Source organism: Micromys minutus (assembly GCF_963924665.1).
Source record: "Micromys minutus genome assembly, chromosome: 30".
In the NCBI taxonomy this organism is placed as follows: domain Eukaryota; kingdom Metazoa; phylum Chordata; class Mammalia; order Rodentia; family Muridae; genus Micromys; species Micromys minutus.
This window is the reverse complement of record NC_137965.1, coordinates 32,022,387-32,045,011: the sequence shown is the minus strand read 5'-3', so window position 1 is coordinate 32,045,011 and position 22,625 is coordinate 32,022,387. Positions and strand designations below refer to the sequence as shown.

Sequence of the window (22,625 nt, the reverse complement as noted above, 5' to 3'; positions counted from 1 at the left end):
TAGTGTAGGCAGTTGCTCTTGACTGCAAGGGTGGAGGCACACTGCATCTCAGGATTGGCTCCTGCTGTTGCAGTCCATGTGGCCATGGAGGACTAAAGGAACTTGCCTTCACTTCTTTTCCGGAGAAGCTACGTTTGCGGAGTTCCCTATGTGATCCATCCCATCTTTTCAGTACCAGCCACCAGCTCCACTCCTGAGGAACTGAGGGAAACCTGGGTGCCCAGCCCCATATCACAGTGCCATGAGCTTCCTCCCAATCCTCCCCATATTATCTGGGATCCTCACTTTAGCAAGGTGCCCTTCCCACACCTGTAAGCACACTCCAGCCTTGCCCCCAACTGTGCCCCACCCAAATGGACTCAGTCAGCCTGAGCCCACAAGCAGGAGACCAAGTCACTGAGTGGCAATGTCACAACTTTATTTATGGAGCCTGTGCTTTGTCTCAAAAATACCTTCTCCTCCTCCCCAGACAATGGGTGGAGAGGAGGCAGCAAAAATAGAAAACATCCCTCCCTATTGCACATGGACCCTATATACAGGCCCACCTGGCAGAGGCCAGTGGGACTCTTGGCACATTCCTGGATCCCTGCTGGGGAGGGGGAAGGGTACTGGGTAGCATCACACGTGAGGAGGGACCCCGGGGCAACCACTCTGCCTCTGGATACTGATCTCTGCATCTCTTGGTCCTTGCTTCCTTTTTGGTCCCATCTCTGGTGCCTGTCCACTCTCCACAACGTCTCCCTTCCTGGCTCAGCCTCCTACCTCTATTTTGACCTCAGGGAGGTCCCCTTGATTCCCAGGGACTCTTTCCTCCTTAGGACTTCTAAGGTCCCTAGAGAATATGGCTTCTCAGCAACTTCCCCCAGAGCCTTGTCACTCATGCTCACGCGGGGGTAGGGGTGCGTGTGTCAGAAGCAGCAGTATAAATATGGTGCGGGAGCTCCTCAGAGTCACTTAGATAGTTTGCTAATGACTCGGATCAGCGCTGCATTCTCATCCTTGAGCCGCTGGTTGTCAGCCCGGAGATCAGACAGGGCCTTCAGCTCCTCCTCCAGCTCTGCTGCCTTGCGTTCCAGAGCCCTGCGCTCCTGCAAGGCACAGGGGCAGGTTCAGAGCAGGGTGAGGACAAGGGGCAGGGACAGTCTGCAACACAGTGGATCCACCCCCTGCAGCCCAACTCACAAATCTCTCCAGCTCAAGGAGGGCAGGCCTCTCAGCAAAACGTTCCTGTCGCTGGTGGGGACAGAGAAGACCTGGAGTCAGGAGCTAGTCCAGCCAGAGCACTGTCTCCAGTGAAAGGAACCCTCCAACCTCCCAGCCAGGGCCAGGCCCCTCCCCACTGGAGCTCTGCCTCTCATCACCCTACCATATTTTACCTGTGTGGCCCGCTCCAGCTCCACCTTGAGCTGTGCCAGACGCAGGGTGGTCTCCGTCAGGGCCTCACGAAGTCGTTCGTTCTCCCTGCGGAGCTCCATGTACAACTGGGAAAACAGAGGATGCAGGCAGACTCAGAAGGGGCCGAATGTGAGCCATCAGCTTAAACCAGAACAGGGCAGGGTAGGGCACGGGGTGGGATGCTGCACCTTCCGGAAGCCTCCATCAGGCTCTTCGTGTTCCTGCTTGGATTCTAGAATGAGGTCTCTCTGTGAGCGTTGCCTGCGGACCATGGATCCACCATCCACAGCGCTGGACAAAAGAGACAGGCCTTAGGAACCCAATTTTACCCCAGAAATGTGCCCCAGCCTCCACACGTGACCCAGCATACCTGCACTCTAGGCTCCGTTCCACAGGCCCCGCCTCTTCCCCCTGAAGAAGACCCCCAAGAGTTTAGGACCCAATGTCCAGGCCTATCCTCCCTCCAGCCCGCCCACCCTCCACACAGCACCGTGCTCACCTCTGCTGGCCCCCTCCGCTCATGGCCAGCTTTTCGATGCTCCCTGGCCGCCTGTGGTCCCTGGCCCTGCCCTTCGGGCGCCTCTGCTGGGGAATTGGCGGGAATCAGCCCAGACACTACTACAGGAGCCCTTGTCCACTGTGCAGGGAACCTGATTTCCATCCCCCAGTTAACAAAAGACTTTATGTTAAAGGATGTAACAGGATGACTCCCTAGGGAAAGACTTCCCAGAAAGCAGACCTCACCTCTCTGGGCAGGGCCCTCAGCGTTCTCCACTCCAGGGACGCGAGGTCTCCGAGAAGGGTCCTGCCAGGAAGGCACACAGTCAGAAAATAGGGAGATGGGCTCCACCCAACCTACTTCACCTGACCCTGCTCACCAGGCTGGGCAGGGCAGGCTGCTCTGGCTCTGGGACCTTTCCAGCCACCTTCTCTGCTTCCTTCAAGTCTGTCAAAGTTACACCCTAGCAGAGAGAACAATCAGGGAGATTGGCCCAGCCCTCCTCCCTCAGACCCAAGAGTACAGGCCCCAGCCCAAGCCCACACCTGTGTGGACCTCCGAGACTGTCGCATAAGGCGGGAGCGAGCCTTCCGCTGAGACTCAGACTCCTCATCACGCACAGGCATCTGGTAGGACCTGAGTGGAGAACCCTGAACTGAGACAGTGTCCTGTCCGCTGTCACACCCGTGAATGACAGACACTATAGAAGGGTGCACAGCCTAGCAGTGTACATTTCAGCCCCCACAGACCTTAGACCAACAGTACTCCGGGAGCCCTAAGGACCCCAACACTGCTGTCTCAGTGCTGCTCGCCCCCAGCCTCTTTACCTCCGACGATCCCTGGAGTCAGCCAGGGGTGCTGCAGAGGCTGTGAGGGTGTTTGGCTTCACTGGGGATCCAGGCTCCCTCCTGGACGGTGGAGCAGAGTGACCCAAAGAAGGAGGCGTGGCAGCCTCACACCTGCATGGATTCATTCATCAGCACATATTCCTCAAGCCTGCATTCTGTGCCAGGCATGGGAGGGACTACAGAGAACAAAACAGTTGTCACTACTGAAATGGGTCATTTCTGGGCAAAACAGACAAAAAAAAAAAAAAAAAAAAAAAAAAAAAAAACCGAACAGTAGCCCAAAAGGCATGTGTGGAGTGTGAGGAGCGTGAGGAGAAGCCAGGGGGTATGCACAGAGTCCATGTTACCAAGGCAGTCCTGGGGGCCCAGGGAAATGTGAGGAGAACAAAGGCAGACAGGAAGGAGGGTAAGGATTCCACAGGAGGAGCAAAAGCCCTGAAGCAGTCAGACCACAGCACCGGGAATTTTATAATGAACAGATGCCCCTTTAGGACTTTCACAGGATCTCAGGTGCCAGGATAAGCACCAGACCTGTCCCCTTGTCCTGCTCCAGGTACTTACAGGGTGAAGGGCTCTGGCACTTTCTGGGCAGGGGTAGGGGTTATTCTGGCAAGACGGGGCTCCCTGGCCTGTGAGGGCAAGAGAAAAATAAAGGAGGTACGCTGTCCCAGGCAGAAGCCTGGGTGCCCACCCACCTCTCCCGATCCAACACACTTGATGACACCGACCTGAGTAGAGGCCTTTTCAAGGACGGAGGAGGAGGCTGAGCGCTGCAGACCAAGAACTCCCTCTGTGCCCTTCCTTTCTGAAGGACCCAGGGCACCAGAGCTCCCTGTCTTCTGGAGACCAAAGCGCCTGGAGAAGGGAGCCTCTTCTGGCAGCTGGGAGAAGAGGGAAGGTCTCCATCACGGAGTAAAGCAATGATCCCTCTCCCCAGAAGCTAAGGGTATAACTCCAGGAGAACCACAGTAAATTACAGCCAGGACAGGCGCCACTAAAAACTAGTTTGTTGTCCACAAGGACCTAGGAAGCAAGTCAAAAGGCCATCTTCCTGATGGAGGTGGGAGTTCTACTGTGTCCTGCCATGGCCCCAAGCTCACATCAGCTTGCAGTCAGCAGACTCACCACAGGGCTCTTAGGGCTGGAGGACACAGGGGAAGACACACCATTAAGGGCTCTTGCTTCCACAGCTGGGTGCTCTGTGGTACAGCAACAGAAAGGGAATGTCAAAGGAGATGTCAGCTACCTCTGATATTTTGGAGTCCCACAAATCCAGGCCCAGCACTCCTTCCTCAGACCGAAGGGTCTTAGCATCCCTACCAACTGAGGCTTCTTCTCCCTCATCCTCATCTCGAATAGGAGGTCCTCCTTCCCCACCAGGCCGACGTTCCTTTGATAGATCCTGCAGGGAGATCTTCTCACGGCTGCTCAAACGGCACACTGAGCTTCTAGGGAAAAGACAGAGTGTCTCTGTCCAAGTCTAGTGGTAAACTCAATCCACCCCAAGCCTAGCCATTTCTTACCTTCTGTGCTTGCTGCTTGAAGGGACCTGTGACTCCTGGCCTCGGCCCTGAGTGGCTTCCTTTTGGTTCCGAAGCTATGAGGATGAAAGGGGACAACTGGGGAAGACCAGAGGGTACAATCCCTTCTGGATCTCCAAGCTTCCCCTTCCCCCTCTGTGCCCCTTTCCAACCTCCATGGCCAACACACATAACTGGGCTAGCCACAGTTTATGCAGAATTCTGCAAACACGAGAACTCAGTATCCTGACAGTATGCCATATCTGGGGCTTATGCAAGCTCTCCCAGGCTTGGCCTGATCCAACTGTCACTGGCCTCCAGTCTTATTCCCAGAGGGATTCTTCAACTTCACAGGAGCTAGCAACTCGCTCAGACCTCCTCTCTACTCTTCAGCACATCTAGGACAATAGTCAACTGCTAGCAGGAGCAGGCCAGGGCAGGTGGCTCTTCGTCTCCTTTGTGGTCACAGACAAGCTCTCAGCTCAGTGTCAGTAGCCGTCTTCCCAGACTAAATGAAGTCGTTGTCATAAACCCACATCTTTTCACAGCAGTGCTCCACCAGAAATACCACTTGCCCATGCCCTCCTGTATCTCAGTGTGCCACAGTACTCATCTCTGGAGAACGTCTCCAGTGGGTCTTCTGGCTGGCTCCCACAATGTCTGGGCCACCTCACTAAATACTAAAATTCCAGCCTATGCCACCTACCTGGGGCCCACATCCATGATCCCTTCACTAGAGACATCGCAGCTCTCTCCTCACCAAGCAGAGAGGAAACACAGCCTCACCTCCTCCATATACCCAGAGATGCCCCCTTTCATAGACTTCTACCAGAGCTGGGCCACCAGATGGAAACAGAAGGTCCCAGGACTGAGGGTGTCAAGGGACAAAGGCTGTCAGCCATCCCAGTTACTGTTACCTCCTCAGAGCTGCCAAGTAAAGAGGCAAACTAGAGTGGAGACTCACGTCCTCCTGTTTCTGAGCCAGTTCCTCCAAAAGGTTCATCACTTCCTCATCAGCCAGGTCACAGGGACGCTGCCCCTGAAGTAGCGGAACGAAGCAGATGATGTTGATGTGAGGGCTTCTCCCCCTACCCTGCCCCACCATCTGACATGACCCTTACCGCGTGGGTCAGCGAATCCATGCCCCCGCCATGCTCAGCCAGCAGCCGGCAGGCATCCTCCACACCCCAGTGGGCTGCTGCATGCAAGGGTGTCCAGCCATCTCCATCCCGGAGCTCTGTGTCATAGCCAGCTTGGAGTAGCAACCTAAGAGACAGGGAGTCTGGGATCAAGGGTCAAGCGAGATCAATGACTAATTTCAAATTTTGTTCTGCGGCCACAGTATTACTGATCAACACAAAAAACACTACTAGATTTGCTGGCAACCAGCCCTCCCTTGGACCAGTAGCTACAATTCAAACTCATAAGAGGATCCTCACAGCACAGGATCCCAGTCTTTGAATCCCCATGTTAGAGTCAGAGCAGTGATAGGATAAGGGGTGATGAGAGAGGTGCAAGACCCCCCACTAACCCAAACCTTAAGAGGGTGTGACCCACGAAGGCCTGTGCAATTCTAGAACCAAGTTGTTTTAGAATACTAGTTCTCAACCATGTTAAGCATCACACACAGTCCCAGACAGAAAGACTAGCGCGCGCGCGCGCACGCACGCGCACACACACACACACACTCTGGAAACATCATCAGTGGAATCCTAATACAGGCAGAGACAGGTAGCATTAGCGGGTCGGGGCTGAAGAGGCTGCTCAACCTCCTCCAACATACAGGGCAGCCCCATCACAGAATCACATCTAAAACTTCAGAATGCTAGAGTTGAAAGAGCCTGACTCAGTCAATGACCTTCCAGAAAGTAACAACCAGGGTGCTCTCCAAACTCAGAATGGAGCAAGGGCTCTTTTGAAAGAAATGGAGTGAGCCGGAGGCCAAGGTTCAAAGCCTTATTTATTATTATTGTGTGTGCAATCTGTGTGAATATGAGCATACATGTCACAGCATGTATGAAGATCAGAGGACAATAGTCAGGATTCGTCTTTTCCTTCCACCACTGGTCCCAAGACCTAATGCAAGTCACCAGGCTCTTCTGTGGCAAGCACTTTTACCTACTGAGTCATTTCGACTGGATATTGCTACACCAATGTCCAACAACTGAGTCAGGGGTGCACTTGCACCTGGTGGGCTTTAAACGGGAAGGACAGCCATTTAATAGAATGACCCAGCCCATCACATCTGTCATTAGCTGTGGTGGCTATGGTACATACCTGAAATGCCAGGAAGGCTAAGAGGATGGGCAGTTTGAGACCAGCCCAGGAGGCCAGCATCTAACATTAAGTAAATATTTACCTCTACTTTAATGGGGAGAGTAACAGTAAAACTTTTAATATAGTTAAAAACAGTAACAGCAAATTCAGTGAACGGATGAGTATACATACAAATCCACGCAAAGAGGTCATCACAAAATCACACCTGCAATCCCATCACTAAGAGGCAGAGGCAAGATAACTATTATCAAGTACCAGGCTAGTCAGGACTTACAGCATGACCTATCTCACATGAAAACCATGGTGGCTCTCACTGTGAATCCCAGCGGGACACAAAGGAAGAAAGGTCAGAGATTCAAGACTGATGACATGACTGAGAAGGTCAAACGAGCAGACATAAGTTGTAATCACTCAGTTTTCTCCCAGAGCTGGTACTGGGACACAGGAACACATGCTAGGCAAGTGCTTTCCTCTGAGTCACCCTCACAGCCCTCACAGGGAGACTCTAGACAAATATGCTGACGTCCTGCGCCCCCCCCCCCCCCCGATGGACATCCCTAAGCCCCGGTGCTTCAGTTCTGTGACAGAGAACGAGGCTGCGCACAGTATCAATACACTTTCTCCACTTAGCAGCCCTCGCAAACTAGGGAGCTGGCTCAGTGGGTAAAGCGCTTAAGCACAGACAGGCGTTCTGCTCACCAGCACCTACTTAAAAACTGAGTGGACATGGCAGGCCACCTGTAATGCCAGCAGGCAGAGGAAGGGACAAAAACCCTCAGAGGGAGATGGCTAGCTAAACTTGCCAAAAAGACAAGCTCAGGGTTCTGCCAGAGACACTGTCGCAACTAGAAAAAATACACCATCAACCTAGGGACTCCACACACACATGAATGTGCACCCACACATAACAAGTGCCCACAGACTTGCATGTGCCTACACGCACACACCATGCAACAATTAGCCAGACATACGGTCGTGTGAAAATAAACCTAGCTTTCCTTGCAACTAGGAATGGTCAAATGATGAGAATTGGGTAAATGGAACACAGTCATTAGGTGTGCACACACTTCTGGAATGTTCTCCTGAAAAGGGAGTACACATTTGCTTCCTTTGCCTCTGTTTCTGACTGACTTGAGATGTAGATACCATAACAGGTGAGGAACTCACAATGGGCTCAAGTGGAAACTTGAGGGTTCCTTGAAAGTCGGCTGGATGGCGCTTTGCTGGGCAACACATGAAGGGACGTTTTGTTAAAGTGAACACAGGTGTGGAAGACTAAGGCCACCTCATGAAGGACGTTTCCCAGAAACAGACACAGGAAAGGAGACGTGATGAAGGATTCTTTGCTAACAGTATGCATGTATTGGTCTGCATTACAATGTGTAGCTGAGCTGCATCTGCTGGGACTCCATAGAGAGAAACACACCAAAAACGTCTGCTGGTGTGCTACAGTTTATTGCCACTTCCACGGACTTGGACTGATGGATTGAAGCGCTGAGCCAAGGCAAATGGAGAATGAGTAATGTGGTATAAACAGGACCCCACAGACTGACAGACAGCTTGGCCTGCTGGTACAGCTCACTGTGCAACACATGCTGGTCTCGAGTCTTCACTTCCCTGAGAAAGGCATAGCCGAGAACCTCTGGTGTCCCTCTCCTGGCGTCCCTCCTGAGCTGAGCTGAAGCCCCACTGTCTCTATTAGGTCATGTCACCTCTGTTGCTAACCCACTCTACCAAACTAGACGGCTGGTGTATCTGTGAAGTGTTTGCAAGTGGATCGAGCTGCCACTGAGACCCATGACCTGAACTGCCGATTTCCAGACAACACAGACAGGTGTCGCCCCAAAGAACCTTTCTAAAAAGGTCCATGTCCTCTGTATTCTTTCTTTTCTACTACCTCTGGTGGGTGATGGGCTACAAAGGAGGTTAAAGCGTTTAAGAATCAACATTTAAAAATAGGATTTGAAAGAACTGAAGTTACAATGGGTCACATCTGCAAGTGAGAGTCATGTCTGAAGAAGGGTGTAGCCTCTGAACTCAGATGCTTAGGGTATACTGTCTCTAAGAAGGGATGGGTTCAGAGCTCAACCTCAGACCTGGAAATCATACTGAAACTACAGAGGCTGAAGCCTCTCCCTTAGGAGCAGAGCAGTAAAGACATGCCGTAAACCTGGGGTAGTACAAGGTCTTAAGTCCTGCCTACAGCCTTACCAGTATGAACAGCAGAAAGGTAGCAGTTCATCCTAACTCCATTTGGGGTGCTAGGCCTTTTTACGACAGGATCCCACTATAAATCACTAGCCTCAGACTCAGTACATAGACAAGTCTGGCCCTGAGATTCCAGCAATCCTCCTGCCACTGCTTCTTAAGGGCTGTGAACACAGACGCACAACACCAGATCAGGCACCCTTTTCTTTTTTCTTTTTTTGAAGACAAAGTCTTGCTATATATTCTAGACTATCAAGAACTCACAGCAATCCTGCCTCAACCTCCCAAGTATTGAAATTAAAGGCATCTACCACCGTGCTTGACTTAATGACATATTTTTAAGGCTGAATTTATTTTTATGTGTATGATCTATAATTTTATATTTATATGTACCTTCATATAAGTTTGCACACACACACAGAGACACACCAACATACACACACACAGACACACCAACATGCACATACACAGACATACCAACAGACACACACAAATACAATTTTTAATCCTCTTACACAACTAAGGAAAGGGAAATGCTTGATTTTAGGTGTGTAGACTAGAAGAAAAGGACAAAAGCCACCAAGAAGCTTCAAAACACAATTACTCTGGCCTGGCTTACCTCATCACCTCAATGTAGCCCTTGGCAGCAGCCACATGCAGGGCAGAGGCCCCAGTCCGGGGGTGCCGGGCCTCTGGCATAGCGCCGCCATTCAGCCAGCACCTTGTGTCATGGAGCAACAACTCTTCTTCAGCTCGCTTAGCTGCTTCAACATCCACACCTTGGGGATGAGAAGGTGACAAGTGAACTCATACAAGATGGCCTGGGAAACCCAGGTGACAGTTTCAACTAGTCACAGCTTAGCCAAGTGACTCAACAAGTCTTTCTCATCCAGTTCTCTGCTTGGATTCAGAAGGCCTGAACTAATACAGTATTTCCCAACTGTGCTCTCTGCAGACCTGGGTACCACCGAGGTCTAAAAAAAAAAAAAGGAAACCACTGGTCTTGACCCGTATCAGTTAGTAACCTGTTTTTTATTTTTAAATATGAAACCTCAAGTTTCCCAAGCAAACCCAGTACCTAATACCAAGTAAGTTTTCCTATCCCACCCACTGTAATTCATAGTCCAGCACCTTCACACACTGTGACTACTGCTTTCTTTCCCTCCTAGGTGTGAAGCAAAACTTCAGTATGGGATTGTGTATGGTGGCTTAGACCTCTGATTCAGGCCCTTAGCCTAAGCAGAATGAGCGCTGTGAATTTGAGAACAGCCTATACCACATTTGGGGGTTTAATGTATGAGAACTTTTTTATTTTCAAATGCAGAGCTCCAAGTTAAATTCAATCTTTACAGTACAAACTTGATGACCAAGATTTAAATGTTTAAAATTTTCTTTCCCCTTTTTCTTTATATATTTATTTTTCTTTATATATTATATTCTCTCTCTCTTTCTACATCCTGACTGCTGTTTCTCCTCCTTCCTCTCATAGTAAGTTTCAAACCAACCTGGACTAGAGTCAGAGTCTGGTTTAAAAAACAAAAACAACTTAAAACAAAAACAAAAACAAAAAAATCCAGCAGACTGGGGAGAAGGCTCAGCAGTTAAAAACACTGCTGCTCCTCTAGAAGACCCAGGTTCAAATCCCAGCACCTACAGGTCAGCTCACAAGTATTTCTAATTCTGGTTCCAAGGGATCCATGCACACATGAAGTGCATGTATCTGTGCACACAGGCAAAATACCTATACACATAGATACGCAATACATAAAATAAACACATTTTAAAAAACAAAAGATCCCAGCACTTGGGAGGCAGAGGCAGGTAAATCTGAGTTCAAGACCAGACTGGTCTACAAAGAGCTTCCTGACAATGTTCCCACCTCACTTTAGAAACTGAGAGTACAACTGTGCACAAGTGCCACCAACTGATGGAAACTTGGGTCACAAGACTCGTGCACCTAACATCTTATTAGCTGAGCCATCTCCCCACGTCTCCTCACTGTATTAACTGCACCCAATCTAAAAATTGGTTATTGCTGTTTTGGGGGGTGTGTGTGTGAGACAGTTTTACATTTCCCAGATGGGCCTCAAGCTCACTACATCTCAGAGGATGAGCGTCTTGTTTGCCTGCTTCCACCTCCCAGTGCAGGGGTCACGGGCTTTCACCACCACACCTTGCTTACACGGTGCTGAGGATCAAGCTGAGGGCCATGCTTAACAAGTAAACATTTTACCAACTAAGCCACATGCCCAGCCTATGACTTGGAAAGTTCAAACTACATTTGTGGTTCACCCTGGATTTCCACTGAGTGTCACTGACAAAGACCTTCAGGCAGAACCTGGCTTTAAAAACCAACACAAAGGGGCTGAAGAGATGATTCAGCTGTTAAAAGCTAGGCTCAAAACAGAGACAAAAACCTACACAAGGGGGTAAACTGCAAAGACTCACTACTTGTTCAAGGCCAACTAGGACTAACAAAGTAGTATCCTGTCTCAAACCACCAGAGTTTAGTCCAGTGGCAGGATGCCTGCCTGGAAACATAAGGCTCCAAGTTCAACCCCTAAATACAGTCGGCTCCTTTCCAGACTCACTCCACACCCTTATAACCAAGGTTGACCAGCTGCTTCCTTAATACACATTGCACACTTCCACCAGAAAGCTATAAATGAGAGCCGAGAAACAGTCCTCAAAGGTTTTAGGGATCTTCTTTTTCATCCCAAGCCAAGACCAACCCCATCCAAACACCAGCTGTAGCTAGGTGCTACGTGGTAGCAGTGTTAGAATGTGCGGCTAAAGTCCATCTGCAGTGCAGTCACAGAGAGCAGAGCAGGGAAGGCCAGGACCGCCCTCTTCCTCCAGACTCCTGCTTCCTTAAAGGGAGTCACCCGCACAGTTCTATCTTACTGTGGCAGGGAAGGGGAAGGGTGGGGTACCTTTGCTTTTCTTCAACAACCACCCAGTACTCCTGTGCATGCTCCAGGGTGCCCTGTGTTTTCCACAGAGCCAAGACCTGCTTGTATTATTCAGTTTTGCTTCACAGGTTTTGGGCTGGCTTGTTAATTAGGGTTTTTATTTTATTTGTAACATAACATGTGTACGCCTATATATGTGTGTGCCTGGTGCCACAAAAGGCTAGAAGAGGATGTCAGATTCCTCTAGAACTGAATCAGAGGTGCCGTGTGGGTGCTAGGAACTAAACCCTCCTCTGGAGGACCAGCAAGAACTCTTAACCACTAAGCAACCAGCCCCTCTACCTTGTCTTGAGAGTGGATCACTAGCTATTCAGCTAGCCTGACCAGCTTGCAAGTCACAGGGATTCTTCTACATCTGCCTCCCAACTAGTACAAGGATTTCAGGTACTGGCTGGGCTTGGCTATGTGGTTGCTGGGAATTCAAACTCAGGACCTTAGTTTGTGCAGCTAGTCCCTCTACTGACTTAGTTACATTCCTTCTCCTGAAAATAAAGGGTGTGTGTGTGTGTGTGTGTGTGTGTGTGTGTGTGTGTGTATACCAAATTTGCTGTAAGAAAAAATTATTACATTTATTTTATTGTGTGAATATATATTTGCACTCACGCACATGCATAAAGTCAGGGAACAGCTTGCAGGACTCACTTCTCTCCTTCCAACCAAGTAGACCCCAGGGACTGAAATCAGGGGTCAGGCTTGATGTCAAGTGCCTTCACCCACTGAGCCATCTCACTGGCCTGAAAATAACGCTTTAGTGGCATCCAGCCACGTCTGTTTTCTCTCATCTTGTTCTTGGCTCACTTCCCTCTATAGCAGCTGGTAAAGTCATTAGAATAGGGACTGTATGCCCTGTAAGGCCTGAAATATGCACTGTCCCCCGCTTCGTGGTAAGTCAGCTGAGCCCTGCTAGGATCACTTGCTTATAAATCAGGCGCCATCCAGTGTGTGGTGGCGGCACCAGCCTTCCCTTCCTCTCACCAACAGTAAACACTGTGCAGCATTCCTATGCACTTATACCACCTACAAGGACAAATGCAGGAGAGGCGCTGGGGCCGCAGCATCCATCCTGTTCAACCCCTGCCTGAGCATCCCTCCACGCAGTCTTTCTGTTACTCAAGCTGGCACCCATAACTACCTCAGACCGCTGCTCCGGTCTCTGTGTGCTGCAGGCCTGTCCTACCCTGTCCCCCAAAGGAGTGAAGCCTGAGGCACAACAGAACTGCTAGGACCTGGCAGCACTTCCTCCTTCAGGAACCACATCCTGACTTTCCTCCCCCCTATGGCTTCTGTGTGACTCTGCTCAAAGCCTAGTCACAGGGTGACAAGTCCTCCTGCAGAGTGATGGGCTCTGGGTCTGACAGGAAACCATGTGCCAGATCGTCACACAGAGAAAAGGCTTAGGGGTGGGGCTACTGTGCTCCAGTTGGGCATCAGCCTGCACTGCTAGAGGCCTTGCTAAGCACCTCAGTGAGAGAACATACCTGACATGACGTCAAAGCAGCTGGTGCCATTTGGGGTCCACCTCCAAAGACAGAAACACTGGGGCTTAGAAAGATGGCTCAGTTTGTAAAGTATCCAGCACACAAGCATGAGAACCTGAGTTCAATCCCCAGCACCAGTGTAAAATGCCAGGCATGGTTGTCACTTGTAATCCCAGCACTGGGGAGGCAGAGACAGGAGGATCTTTGGGCTTACTGGCTGGCCAAATAAGCCCAATCATCAAGCTCTAAGCTACTGAGCAACCCTGTCTCAAAAATCAAAGTGTACGGCAGAGGAACACTTTGACCTCTGGCCTCCAAACATAGGTGCACATATACATGCATTTATAGGCATAGGAAGAACTGAATTTCTAAAGACATTCAACAGTAACTCTAACAGTAACTCTATACTACCATTTTTATTACATTCATTTGTCTATGTGTGGGATAATAATCACAGTTTCTCGGCTTCCACTATGTGGGTCCCAGGAATCCAACTCCACTGTCAAGCTAGACAGCAGCTTCTCCCACTGAGCCACCTAGCCACCCCTCGTCAGGGTCTCTGTGTAGTCCTGGCTGTCCTGGAATTCACCTTTGTAGATAAGGCTGGCCCAAACTCAAAGATCTACCTGCCTCTGCCTCCCAAGAGCTGGGATTAAGTGATGTGACAGGATTAAACCCACCACAGCCAGTTCTACTTCCAGGGTTATCAGCACCTGGAAACCACACTTGATGATGTCTCTATGACTTTGGGAGCTCTCTAAGTGTGACTATTCTCAGTAAGTCATGCAAATGGGAACTCTGCACATGTCTTTGTGTGACTGGCTGACTTCACTTAAGCCCAGAAGGTTCATCCAAGCTATTAAATGAGTCAGTTCCTTTCCTTTTTATCTGTGTAGACATTTTGCTTATCCATCCACTGATGGAGTTCCTACTCTCCCTGATTCTGAGGAAGAAATTCACAAACTAGGTCAAGTGCCACAGCCTGAACTACTAAGCCACACCCACGCCCTAAGATACTGTAAATATGCCTGCACGTGACTTTCTCACTACAAACACCACAAAATATATAAAAGAGAGCCAGGCATGGAGGCTCACAGCTGCAACCCCAGAATTCAAAAGGCAGGAGAATCTCAAGACCACACTGGACTACACAGTAAGTTTCACAACAGCCTAAGCCAATTAACTAAATTAAGTAATAAAATAATAAACTATGTATATCTGAATCTTGGGATGCCGATTTTGCTGTGCTGTGGTACTGGGGATTGAACTTGCTCACACTCGGCAAGTGTTCTACTACTGAGTAGCACCCAGGCCCCTACTCTTTGTTCTTTATTTTAGATTTTATTTTTATTATTTTTAATTGTGTGTGCCTGTGTATCTGTGCATAGGTAGAATCCAGTACTAGAAGATACCAGAGGCAAGAGTTTTCTCCAGACGATGTAGCTACAGTGAGCCCAGATACTGGTACTGTGAATTGAACTTGATCCTCTGGCAAAGCAGAAAGTGTTCTCAGGGACCAAGCCATCTCTCCAGCTATTTATTTATTTATTGTTTGTTTGTTTGTTTGTTTAAGTTGCCCAAGTTGGCTCTGAACTCAATCTGTAGTTCAGACAGACCTTGAACTCACTATTCATCAGACTTGGCAGAACAGAATCTGAGAAATGCATCAGCACCAGCTGGGGGAAGTCAAGACCAATACCTTCACTGAAGCCTCTCTGTGGGGGGAGAAGCTCAGGCCACAGAATAAGCCACCTTGTGGCACTGAGAGTAAAGGCCCCAAGCTGCCCTCACCTCCTTGTTGGAGAGGACAGAACAGCAGGGCCTGATGGAGGGAGGTTCTCTCCATTGTCTGGGCAGTCTACAACATCAGCAACATAGTCTCAAAGAGCTGAGGAATGGAAGAGAGGAAGGCAGGCTGGAAAGGCAAAAATCAAGACTGGTATTGATGCTTACATTTATGGAAGGGAGGAGCAGGACCAAACAGTAAAGGGTGTCTGTCTAGACTGCAATTTCATCTCTGTGAAATGCCCACACAGATACATTCCTAAAGGCAGAAGGCCTTAGAGATGGGATGGGAAAGGGAACTAAAAACTACAGAATTTCTTTTGAGGGTGACTTTAAAAATGTTTTGAGGGGCTGGAGAGATGGCTCAGTGGGTTAAGAGCACTGACTGTTCTTCCAAAGGTCCTGAGTTCAAATCCCAGCAACGACATGGTGGTTCACAAACATCTGTAATGGGATCTGATGCCCTCTTCTGGTGTGTCTGAAGACAGGTACAGTGTACTCATAACATAAAAAAATAAATAAAATTTTAAAGAAATATTTTTTAAAATGCTTGAAAATGAATGTGGTATTGGCTCTACAGCTCTGTGGACCACACACAACCACGAACTAAGCCCTCTGAATAGGGGAACTGCTGCTATGTTGACTGTAGCCTCGAAGTAGTTGTAAAACCACACTGGTGGGCTGGCTCAGCAGGTAAAGGTGCTTGCCACCAAGCCTGACAACCTTGCGTTCCATCCCTAGGACCCACATGATAGGAGAGGACCTCCACTCCCAAAAATTGTCCTCTGACCCTCAAAATGCATAAGCTTTCACATTAATGATATATTAAATAAACCTAATTTTAAAAAAAAAAACTTTTAAAACAGCACCTGGAGTGCTGGTTCAAATGTATAGTTCCAGTGCTCGGGAGGCTTGGCCAGGATTGCTCCCAATTCAAGGTCAGCCTGATCTACATAGTGAGTACCAGACCAGCCAGGACTAGTAGGGCTAAAGAGACAGGTCAGTGGTTAAGAGCACAGGATGTTCTTCCAGAAGTCCCAGGTTCAATTCTCAGCGCCCACATGGTTCACAACTGTCTGTAACCACAATTGCAAAAGGATCTAATGGCCTCAGTGGGCACCAGGCATGCATGTGGAACAGACGTACTTACAGACAAAAACCCCAAACACATAATTTAACAAATTCTGTGATAAAGCCCAGGAAAGGGTCTAAGGTAGTAGTCATAGTACTAAGGCAACTTTTCTGTGTTTGAAGTTTTACCAAAATAAAATCAGGAAAAGGGGAGCTCGGCTCAACCACTGTTACTGCCGCTGCACTACAACCCAGGGAGGCTTCTAACCTCTGACCTCCATCTCTTGGTACTGAATAGCTACCAAGCATCCCCAGGTGACTCAGCCATCTGAAACTCAATATGCCAAAATGTTAAACCCATGTCTTTCCACCTTGGGTGGTAATGTGCAAGAGCAGGGAAGCCAAGACTGTGCCTCACATGATCTGTTATGTTCCTGGAGAACCTGCTGAGCTCCACAACATCCCAACCTAGCCTGCTTCACAATCCCTTTCCTTCCAGGTCCTGCACTAGAGACTGAGATCCACCCAGCTATACGCCAGCTGGCTCTAGATACAGATTTATTTGTGCTGATAGGATCTCATGAAGCCCAGGGTGACCTTTGGTAAGCCTTTGGTAACCCCAGTATCTCCACTACCATCTTACTGGAGTTAGAAACAGAGGCATAAAGAGCCAGAGTCCAAGGAAATGGGCAGGACCTTTGAGCCTAGACTCCCAAATTCCAAAGTCCTTAATCCCACAGGCCCACCTCGGCGAGTGATCTCTGCCTTCAGCAGCCCCTCCATGGCATCCGACTCAGCCAGGTCCAAAGGCAGGTCCCCGTCACTGTTGACAGCAGCGATGTTGGCCCCATGGCTCAGAAGGTACCTAGGGGCAGGGAAAGGTCAGAGTTGCCAGGCCTGGACCCAACACCTAACCCAAGTCCCGCCCTTCAAGCCTTGCCTCACCTGGCAATGTCCAGGTACCCACAGGAGGCAGCCACATGCAGAGGCGTCCAGCCCTCGTTGTCCGCCTGGTTCACAGTGGCACCCTGCTCCACCAGGAAGCGAACGACTTCCAGGTTCTCATCTATGCAGGCCTGAGGATGGGAACAAGCCCATCAGCTCTCACCCAGCCAGAGACCCAGCAAGGTGACCTTTCTACAAGGTGACCCAGGGCCAGTGAGGACTGTAGAAAGCAATGTCTATGGTCCTCCAGCCACCAGCCGCTTAAACACCCTAGTTATTCCATGGGTCACCTGAGCATGAAGAGTTCATGGAGACGAGAGCAGGCTCCAGAAGCCAGGATGGAAAAGTGCACATGAACATACGGGGCTGCCGTCCCTGCATGTTACCACTGAACCTATTCTTAACATGGAGGAGCCCCAGGGCCCAGACATGTCTCCCAGAAGACAGGGCGCCTTGAGCAGACACCCCAGCATAGGCAGTGGCAGAATGCGCACCTAACCCTGAGTTCCATTCATAGCACAGGAAGAAAAGATACACCTGCAGCATCTCTCGGAGACAGAGCTGAAGGCCAGGGGCATGTTTCCTAAATTCCTGTGCACAGCTTTCTTCAGAGCATCTTTTACACATCCCAGACACCACACTATACCTCACTCCCTCACCCTTAGAACTGAAAGCTGGGCTGGAGAGATGGCTCAGTGGTTGAGAGCACTGACTGCTCTTCCAGAGGTCCTGAGTTCAAATCCCAGCAACGACATGGTGGCTCACAGCCATCTGAAATGGGATCTGATGCCCTCTTCTGGTGAGTCTGAGGACAACTACAGTGTACTCAAAACTAAATAAACCTTTAAAAAATTTTTTAAAAAGAACTGAAAGCTTGGGGAGAGGGTCTCACCCTGGCCACACAACACACAAGGCCAGAGGAGAGCTGGTCCCAATCCCTGATGACACTGGCCAGACACTGGAACCATTTAGTCTAGGGAGGGGGCTGGGACCTGACTCCTGGGCCCTCATGAAAATTAACCCTCTCTTCAAGTTCAACCATCTGGAGAAAGGGGGAAGGAAGCTACAAGGGCCAAGAGCATGAAGTCATGGAAATTTAGGCTGCAAGAGGGGGGCCACACGTGCCCTGGGAACGGGATGAACTCTGGGCTTCACTCTGGGCTCAGTTTATTTCCACCCTGTTGTCATGGTGATTGGAGGGGGGGCAAAGAGGCAGATGGGCCTTTCCCTTTCAAGGACCTGGCCGGGCACAGGCATCCATGTGAAAGATGCCTGAAGCTGGGCACTAGGGACCCAAGAATCTAGGCCCACCTCCTCCTCCCTCAGACACAAAACTCCAGCCAATCCTTTTCTTAGACATAGGGGTCCAGACTTGCCCCTCTTCCCTGACCCACGTGTTTGAACACACAATCTCTCACATTCAAACCTAGGACTCTGAACTCCCAGCCCTGACTCAGCCATTATTGGGCAAAGGGAAGAAAAAAAAAAGACTATCCACTGCTTGTTGAGGTAGAAGCTGGGACTCAAGAAACATCACAGCAAGAAGCTGTTGCCCCAAGGGGGGTTAAAACTGAAAACACAGCACCAGGTGTAGAAATCAGGAGACACTAGAAGTCACCACAGTGACCAAATGTCCCTGTGTTCCTAGGATGGAAACTACCTCTGGGAACTTTCACTGGTAAAGCCAGGGCAAGACGAGGTGCTGACACTACACTTGCCCAACTCTAGACCCCAGCTCCCTGTGTACTGGCTCTGTAAAACTGCTCGCTTTGAATCTCCTCTCCCAATCTTTTACGCCTCCTAAAAGCCCTGAAGAGTGAGTTCCCCAAGGTCTCTGTGGTGGGAGGAGAATCCTGTCAGATGAGTGGCCTCCTGCAGATCCAGAAGAGAGCAATGCGGTCATAAGGAAAAGCTCAGGAGCCAGAAGCTCGGTTGGTAGAAGTCTGAGTTGCTCTCCTGGACTGACTGTCAAAGATGCTGAGACCCAGAGAGGGGCTTCAGGGAAATTGTGCTGTGCTGTATGTAAAGGGAAATGTCCCAGACAGCACTGGGAGTGAATTCCCAGGGTACACCTGTAGTCCATGTACGCCCCAAGGAGTTTCCACATAACACTTTTTATCCGAGAAGTTTTTGTGATTAGGTCTCATGTGACTTAGGATGGCCTCAAACTCACTGTGTAGCTGAGGCTGACATCGAACCTCCAACCCACCTTGCCTCCACTTTCCAAGGAACTGGTTTCCTGCATTCTAGATACCCACTCTACAACCTAAGTCAAATCCCAGCCCAGGACGGATAGATTCTGAGTGTTTTTTCTCTACCTCATGTGTGAAAATTAAACCTGTCAAATACCCTCCCTTTTTTCCCCATCTCCACAGGCAGGAGCCCCTCTGTGTTCCTAGTAACTGAACCAGGGGATCCTAGCCAGCGATGGAAGTTACCATGAAAGAGGGCTGCCTACCAAAAGACTGACACTGACCAGCATTTAGAGCAGGTGGGAAAAGAAGGATGTAGCTCTTGTGTGAACTGTGAATAAAAGCATCCTGAATCCAGAAGAACCCAAGCAACACAAGATGGTCCTGACCACTGGGCACAGAGCACAGGAAAACATAATGTGTCTCGGATACCCAAGGTTTTAGTGAAATAGGTTCTAGAATCCTCTGGGGGGTGACAGGGTAGAAATCCAAGAGAGAAGGCACACTTTTTGAAGAAGGGCATTGCCCAAATAAAGTCCAAGGATAGGTGAAGTGGCCATGTAATTCCAGAAATGAGAAAGGCAAAGACGTAAGCACCTGCATTTGACGCTGGCCTGGGCTACATAGCAAGACTTTATCTCAGGAAAAAACAACAACAAAACAAAGAAAAAGTGGTCCAGCTCCTGGAAAAGCTAATGACTACAAGTTTCCAGAAAGGCAAATAATGTGGACAGAGAAAGAGAGTTTCAGGGAAACCTCTGAGAGGTGGCAGGATCCTCAAACGTGGGATGAAAAGATAATTTAATAAAGGACATGGGGTTGAGGGGAGGAGAAAAGATAAAGAAAAAAAGGGGTGACCCAAAAGAGTAAGTGCCTTTTGAAGGCAACAACATGGTACACTGCCTAGAAGGGAAAAGACCACCCTGAGGCTGCAATGAATAACACAGATCACGGGAAGAGGAGGAAGGCACAAACAAGACGGACCTTCAAAGAAGTGACACTGAAGGACCTGGGCCTAGCTTAAGAGGGTCAAGTCAGACTGCAGGAGAACGAAACCTCAGGCCTGGTCAGGAAAGACTACAGCACAGTCAAACAAGTACCAGCCAGGAAAGGAGAAACCCGGACAGCGTAGGCACAGAAGTAAGCAACACTGCAAAAGATGCACGAAGAGCGATGACAGCACGAATGACAGAGAAGGGGCAGCCACAGAGCTAGCGGGATCCTCAGCGATGGAGTCGAGGGGAGGTGGCTCGGGGCCGAGAAGGGAGGATACCCGAGTGGCGAAGACAAGGGGCGGGGGCGCTGACCTGGTGCAGGGCGCTGATGCCGTCGGCGTTGGTGGAGTCGAGCACGGCACTGGCAGGCGGAGGGACGGTGGGGTCGGACGCAGCGCCGGACCCAGGACCGGGATCAGCTGCGCGCAGCATCAGGCGAGCCTCGTCCAGATCGCCGCCCGCACAGGCCGCCAGGAACTCGGCGGCGCGCTCGAAGCGGACGGTTCGGGCACGCCGCTCCCCGGGGCCCGGGTCAGCGCCCGCCCGCGCCCCCCACTGCCGCAGCTGCTCCTGCCGCCGCTCACGAGCGGCCGCAGCAGCCGCCGCTGCTCCCGGGCCCGCTGCCGAGCCATCCTCGCCGGACATCGCGCCGGCCGCCCGCCCGCCCACTAAGCGAGCGAGCGAGCGAGCGCCGGGCGACGAACAGCCGCCACCCGCCCGCCCCGGGGGCCGCCGGGAACCGCCGCACGACAAGCACCGCCCAGAAGCTCGCCCAGTCCCCTCCCCCCCGCTCGATAGATTGACGTCACTGCGCTGACCCAAAGCCCTCTGGGAAATGGAGTCCTGATTGAGACTTGCATAATCACCACTGAGGGAGAAGGCGATAAAAGAAGCCCCCGCATTGCGAGCCGGGAAGTGGAGTTTCTCCCCATTGAGGAGCCTCGCATAACTTGTAAAGATAGGTTAGAGAATGAGGCAGCAGGTAAAGCGCCAGGAGTTCTGGGAAATGGGTTTTCTAGACTTTCTAGACTATATCCTGAGGCACGTTTAGAAATCCGGAGCTGGAAGGGGTCGAATGAAAACAGTCAAAAGGCACGTCTTCAATCCCAACACTTGGGAGGCAGAGACAGACAAATCTCTGAATTCTGGACTCAGGACTGCCTGGTCTGAGCCTGGTCCTGAGTTCCAGGACAGTCAGAGCTACACAGAAAAACCAAGAAGCAAAAGGAAAATTGCCTACAGTAGAGCATGCCCCTAGGGAATGCCGGGAATCTGGGTAGAGAGGCCAGTCTCCTGTGGCATGCTGGGAAATGTAGTGTGCTTTATAAAGCCATTACCCAACGGCAGATGGGAAATGATGGCGGATAGCGGATCCTGAGATACAGAAATAAAATTTGCGTATTTTTTATTATTTGTTTTGAGATAGGATGGCCCTCGAACTCACTAGTAATGCCCTTGAACTTTTGATCTTCCTGTCTCCGTCTTCTAATTGCTGAGATTACAGGAGTTTGGTGTGTGTGTGTGTGTGTGTGTGTGTGTGTGTTTAGGGTTATTTTAGTTTTGAGACAGGGTCTCACTATGTAGCCCTAACTGGCATGAAACTTGTTCTGTAGACCAGAATGGCCTCGAACTCACAAAACTCCGCCTCCTCCTGCTTCTCAGTGATAGAATTAGAGAGCTACCACGCTGGACTTCTTTTGTTTTGGGTCTTAATCTGCTTCTCCCCCATCGACTATAAATAAACTCGGTTTGTTTTCTTTGAGCACCTCTTAGTCCTAATGACTAGAACTGAGCCTGAGAGCAGGCAATAAAAAATATTTCTAATGAATGAATGGTCTCCCTAAGGCATCAGGAAGACCAAGAGCCCACGGGAAATTGAGTTTTCAAACAAGATTAAAGCTTGTTACTTCCAAACTCATTTTTTAACATTACGATGAAATTCCCTTGAAAAGTTCAAGAAAATCAGATGACATAGGGCAAGCTGGGAAGTTGTAGTCTCAAGGCCACGCCTCCAAAAGATTCAGAGGCGTCCAGACTTCCAAATAGAACCCAAGGCACCTAAAAGGTCAGTTTCCAGATCAAGAAAAAGCCTACGTTTTCTAGTGGTAATAATTCCCTGAGCATACCAGAACGAGAACCCCCGAACATGACCAAAATTATATTTCAGATTGTATCATGCTCTTCTGGCAGGCTGGGATTTTGTAATCTAAAATGTGATGTTCTGGGATGGAAACATGGCTCAGAGGTTAAGAGCACTGTCTGTTCTTCCAGAGGTCCTGAGTTCAATTCCCAGCAACCACATGGTGGCTCTCAACTGTCTGTAATGAGATCTGATGCCCTCTTCTGGCCCACAGGCATAGATGCAGGTAGAATACTGTATACATAATAAATAAATCTTTAAGAAAAAAATGTAATATTCCACTAGGTTTGGAAGTTTTAT

General features: G+C 49.8%; 1 protein-coding gene across 3 annotated transcripts; it reads right to left on the bottom strand.

Moving 5' to 3' along the window:
• Positions 1-406: 406 nt before the first annotated feature.
• On the bottom strand, positions 407-20,843 carry PPP1R12C (protein phosphatase 1 regulatory subunit 12C). Of its 3 annotated transcripts, none has more exons than XM_080941941.1 (21): positions 20,498-20,843; positions 16,999-17,129; positions 16,800-16,918; positions 9,367-9,526; positions 5,384-5,528; positions 5,227-5,301; positions 4,266-4,339; positions 4,063-4,190; positions 3,868-3,941; positions 3,471-3,623; positions 3,304-3,371; positions 2,722-2,853; positions 2,440-2,530; positions 2,274-2,357; positions 2,140-2,200; positions 1,895-1,980; positions 1,766-1,806; positions 1,584-1,686; positions 1,377-1,481; positions 1,183-1,233; positions 407-1,088 (listed from the first exon to the last, which is right to left on the bottom strand). In XM_080941941.1, the coding sequence occupies exons 1-21, from the start codon at positions 20,828-20,830 to the stop codon at positions 951-953; spliced, it is 2,352 nt and encodes a 783-aa protein (XP_080798067.1). In that variant the 5' UTR covers positions 20,831-20,843; the 3' UTR covers positions 407-950. The 3 variants fall into 3 exon arrangements, with proteins under 3 accessions (XP_080798067.1, XP_080798068.1, XP_080798069.1); XM_080941942.1 differs by having other exon boundaries at positions 1,895-1,977; XM_080941943.1 differs by having other exon boundaries at positions 4,063-4,187.
• Between the last annotated feature and the right edge of the window lie 1,782 nt (positions 20,844-22,625).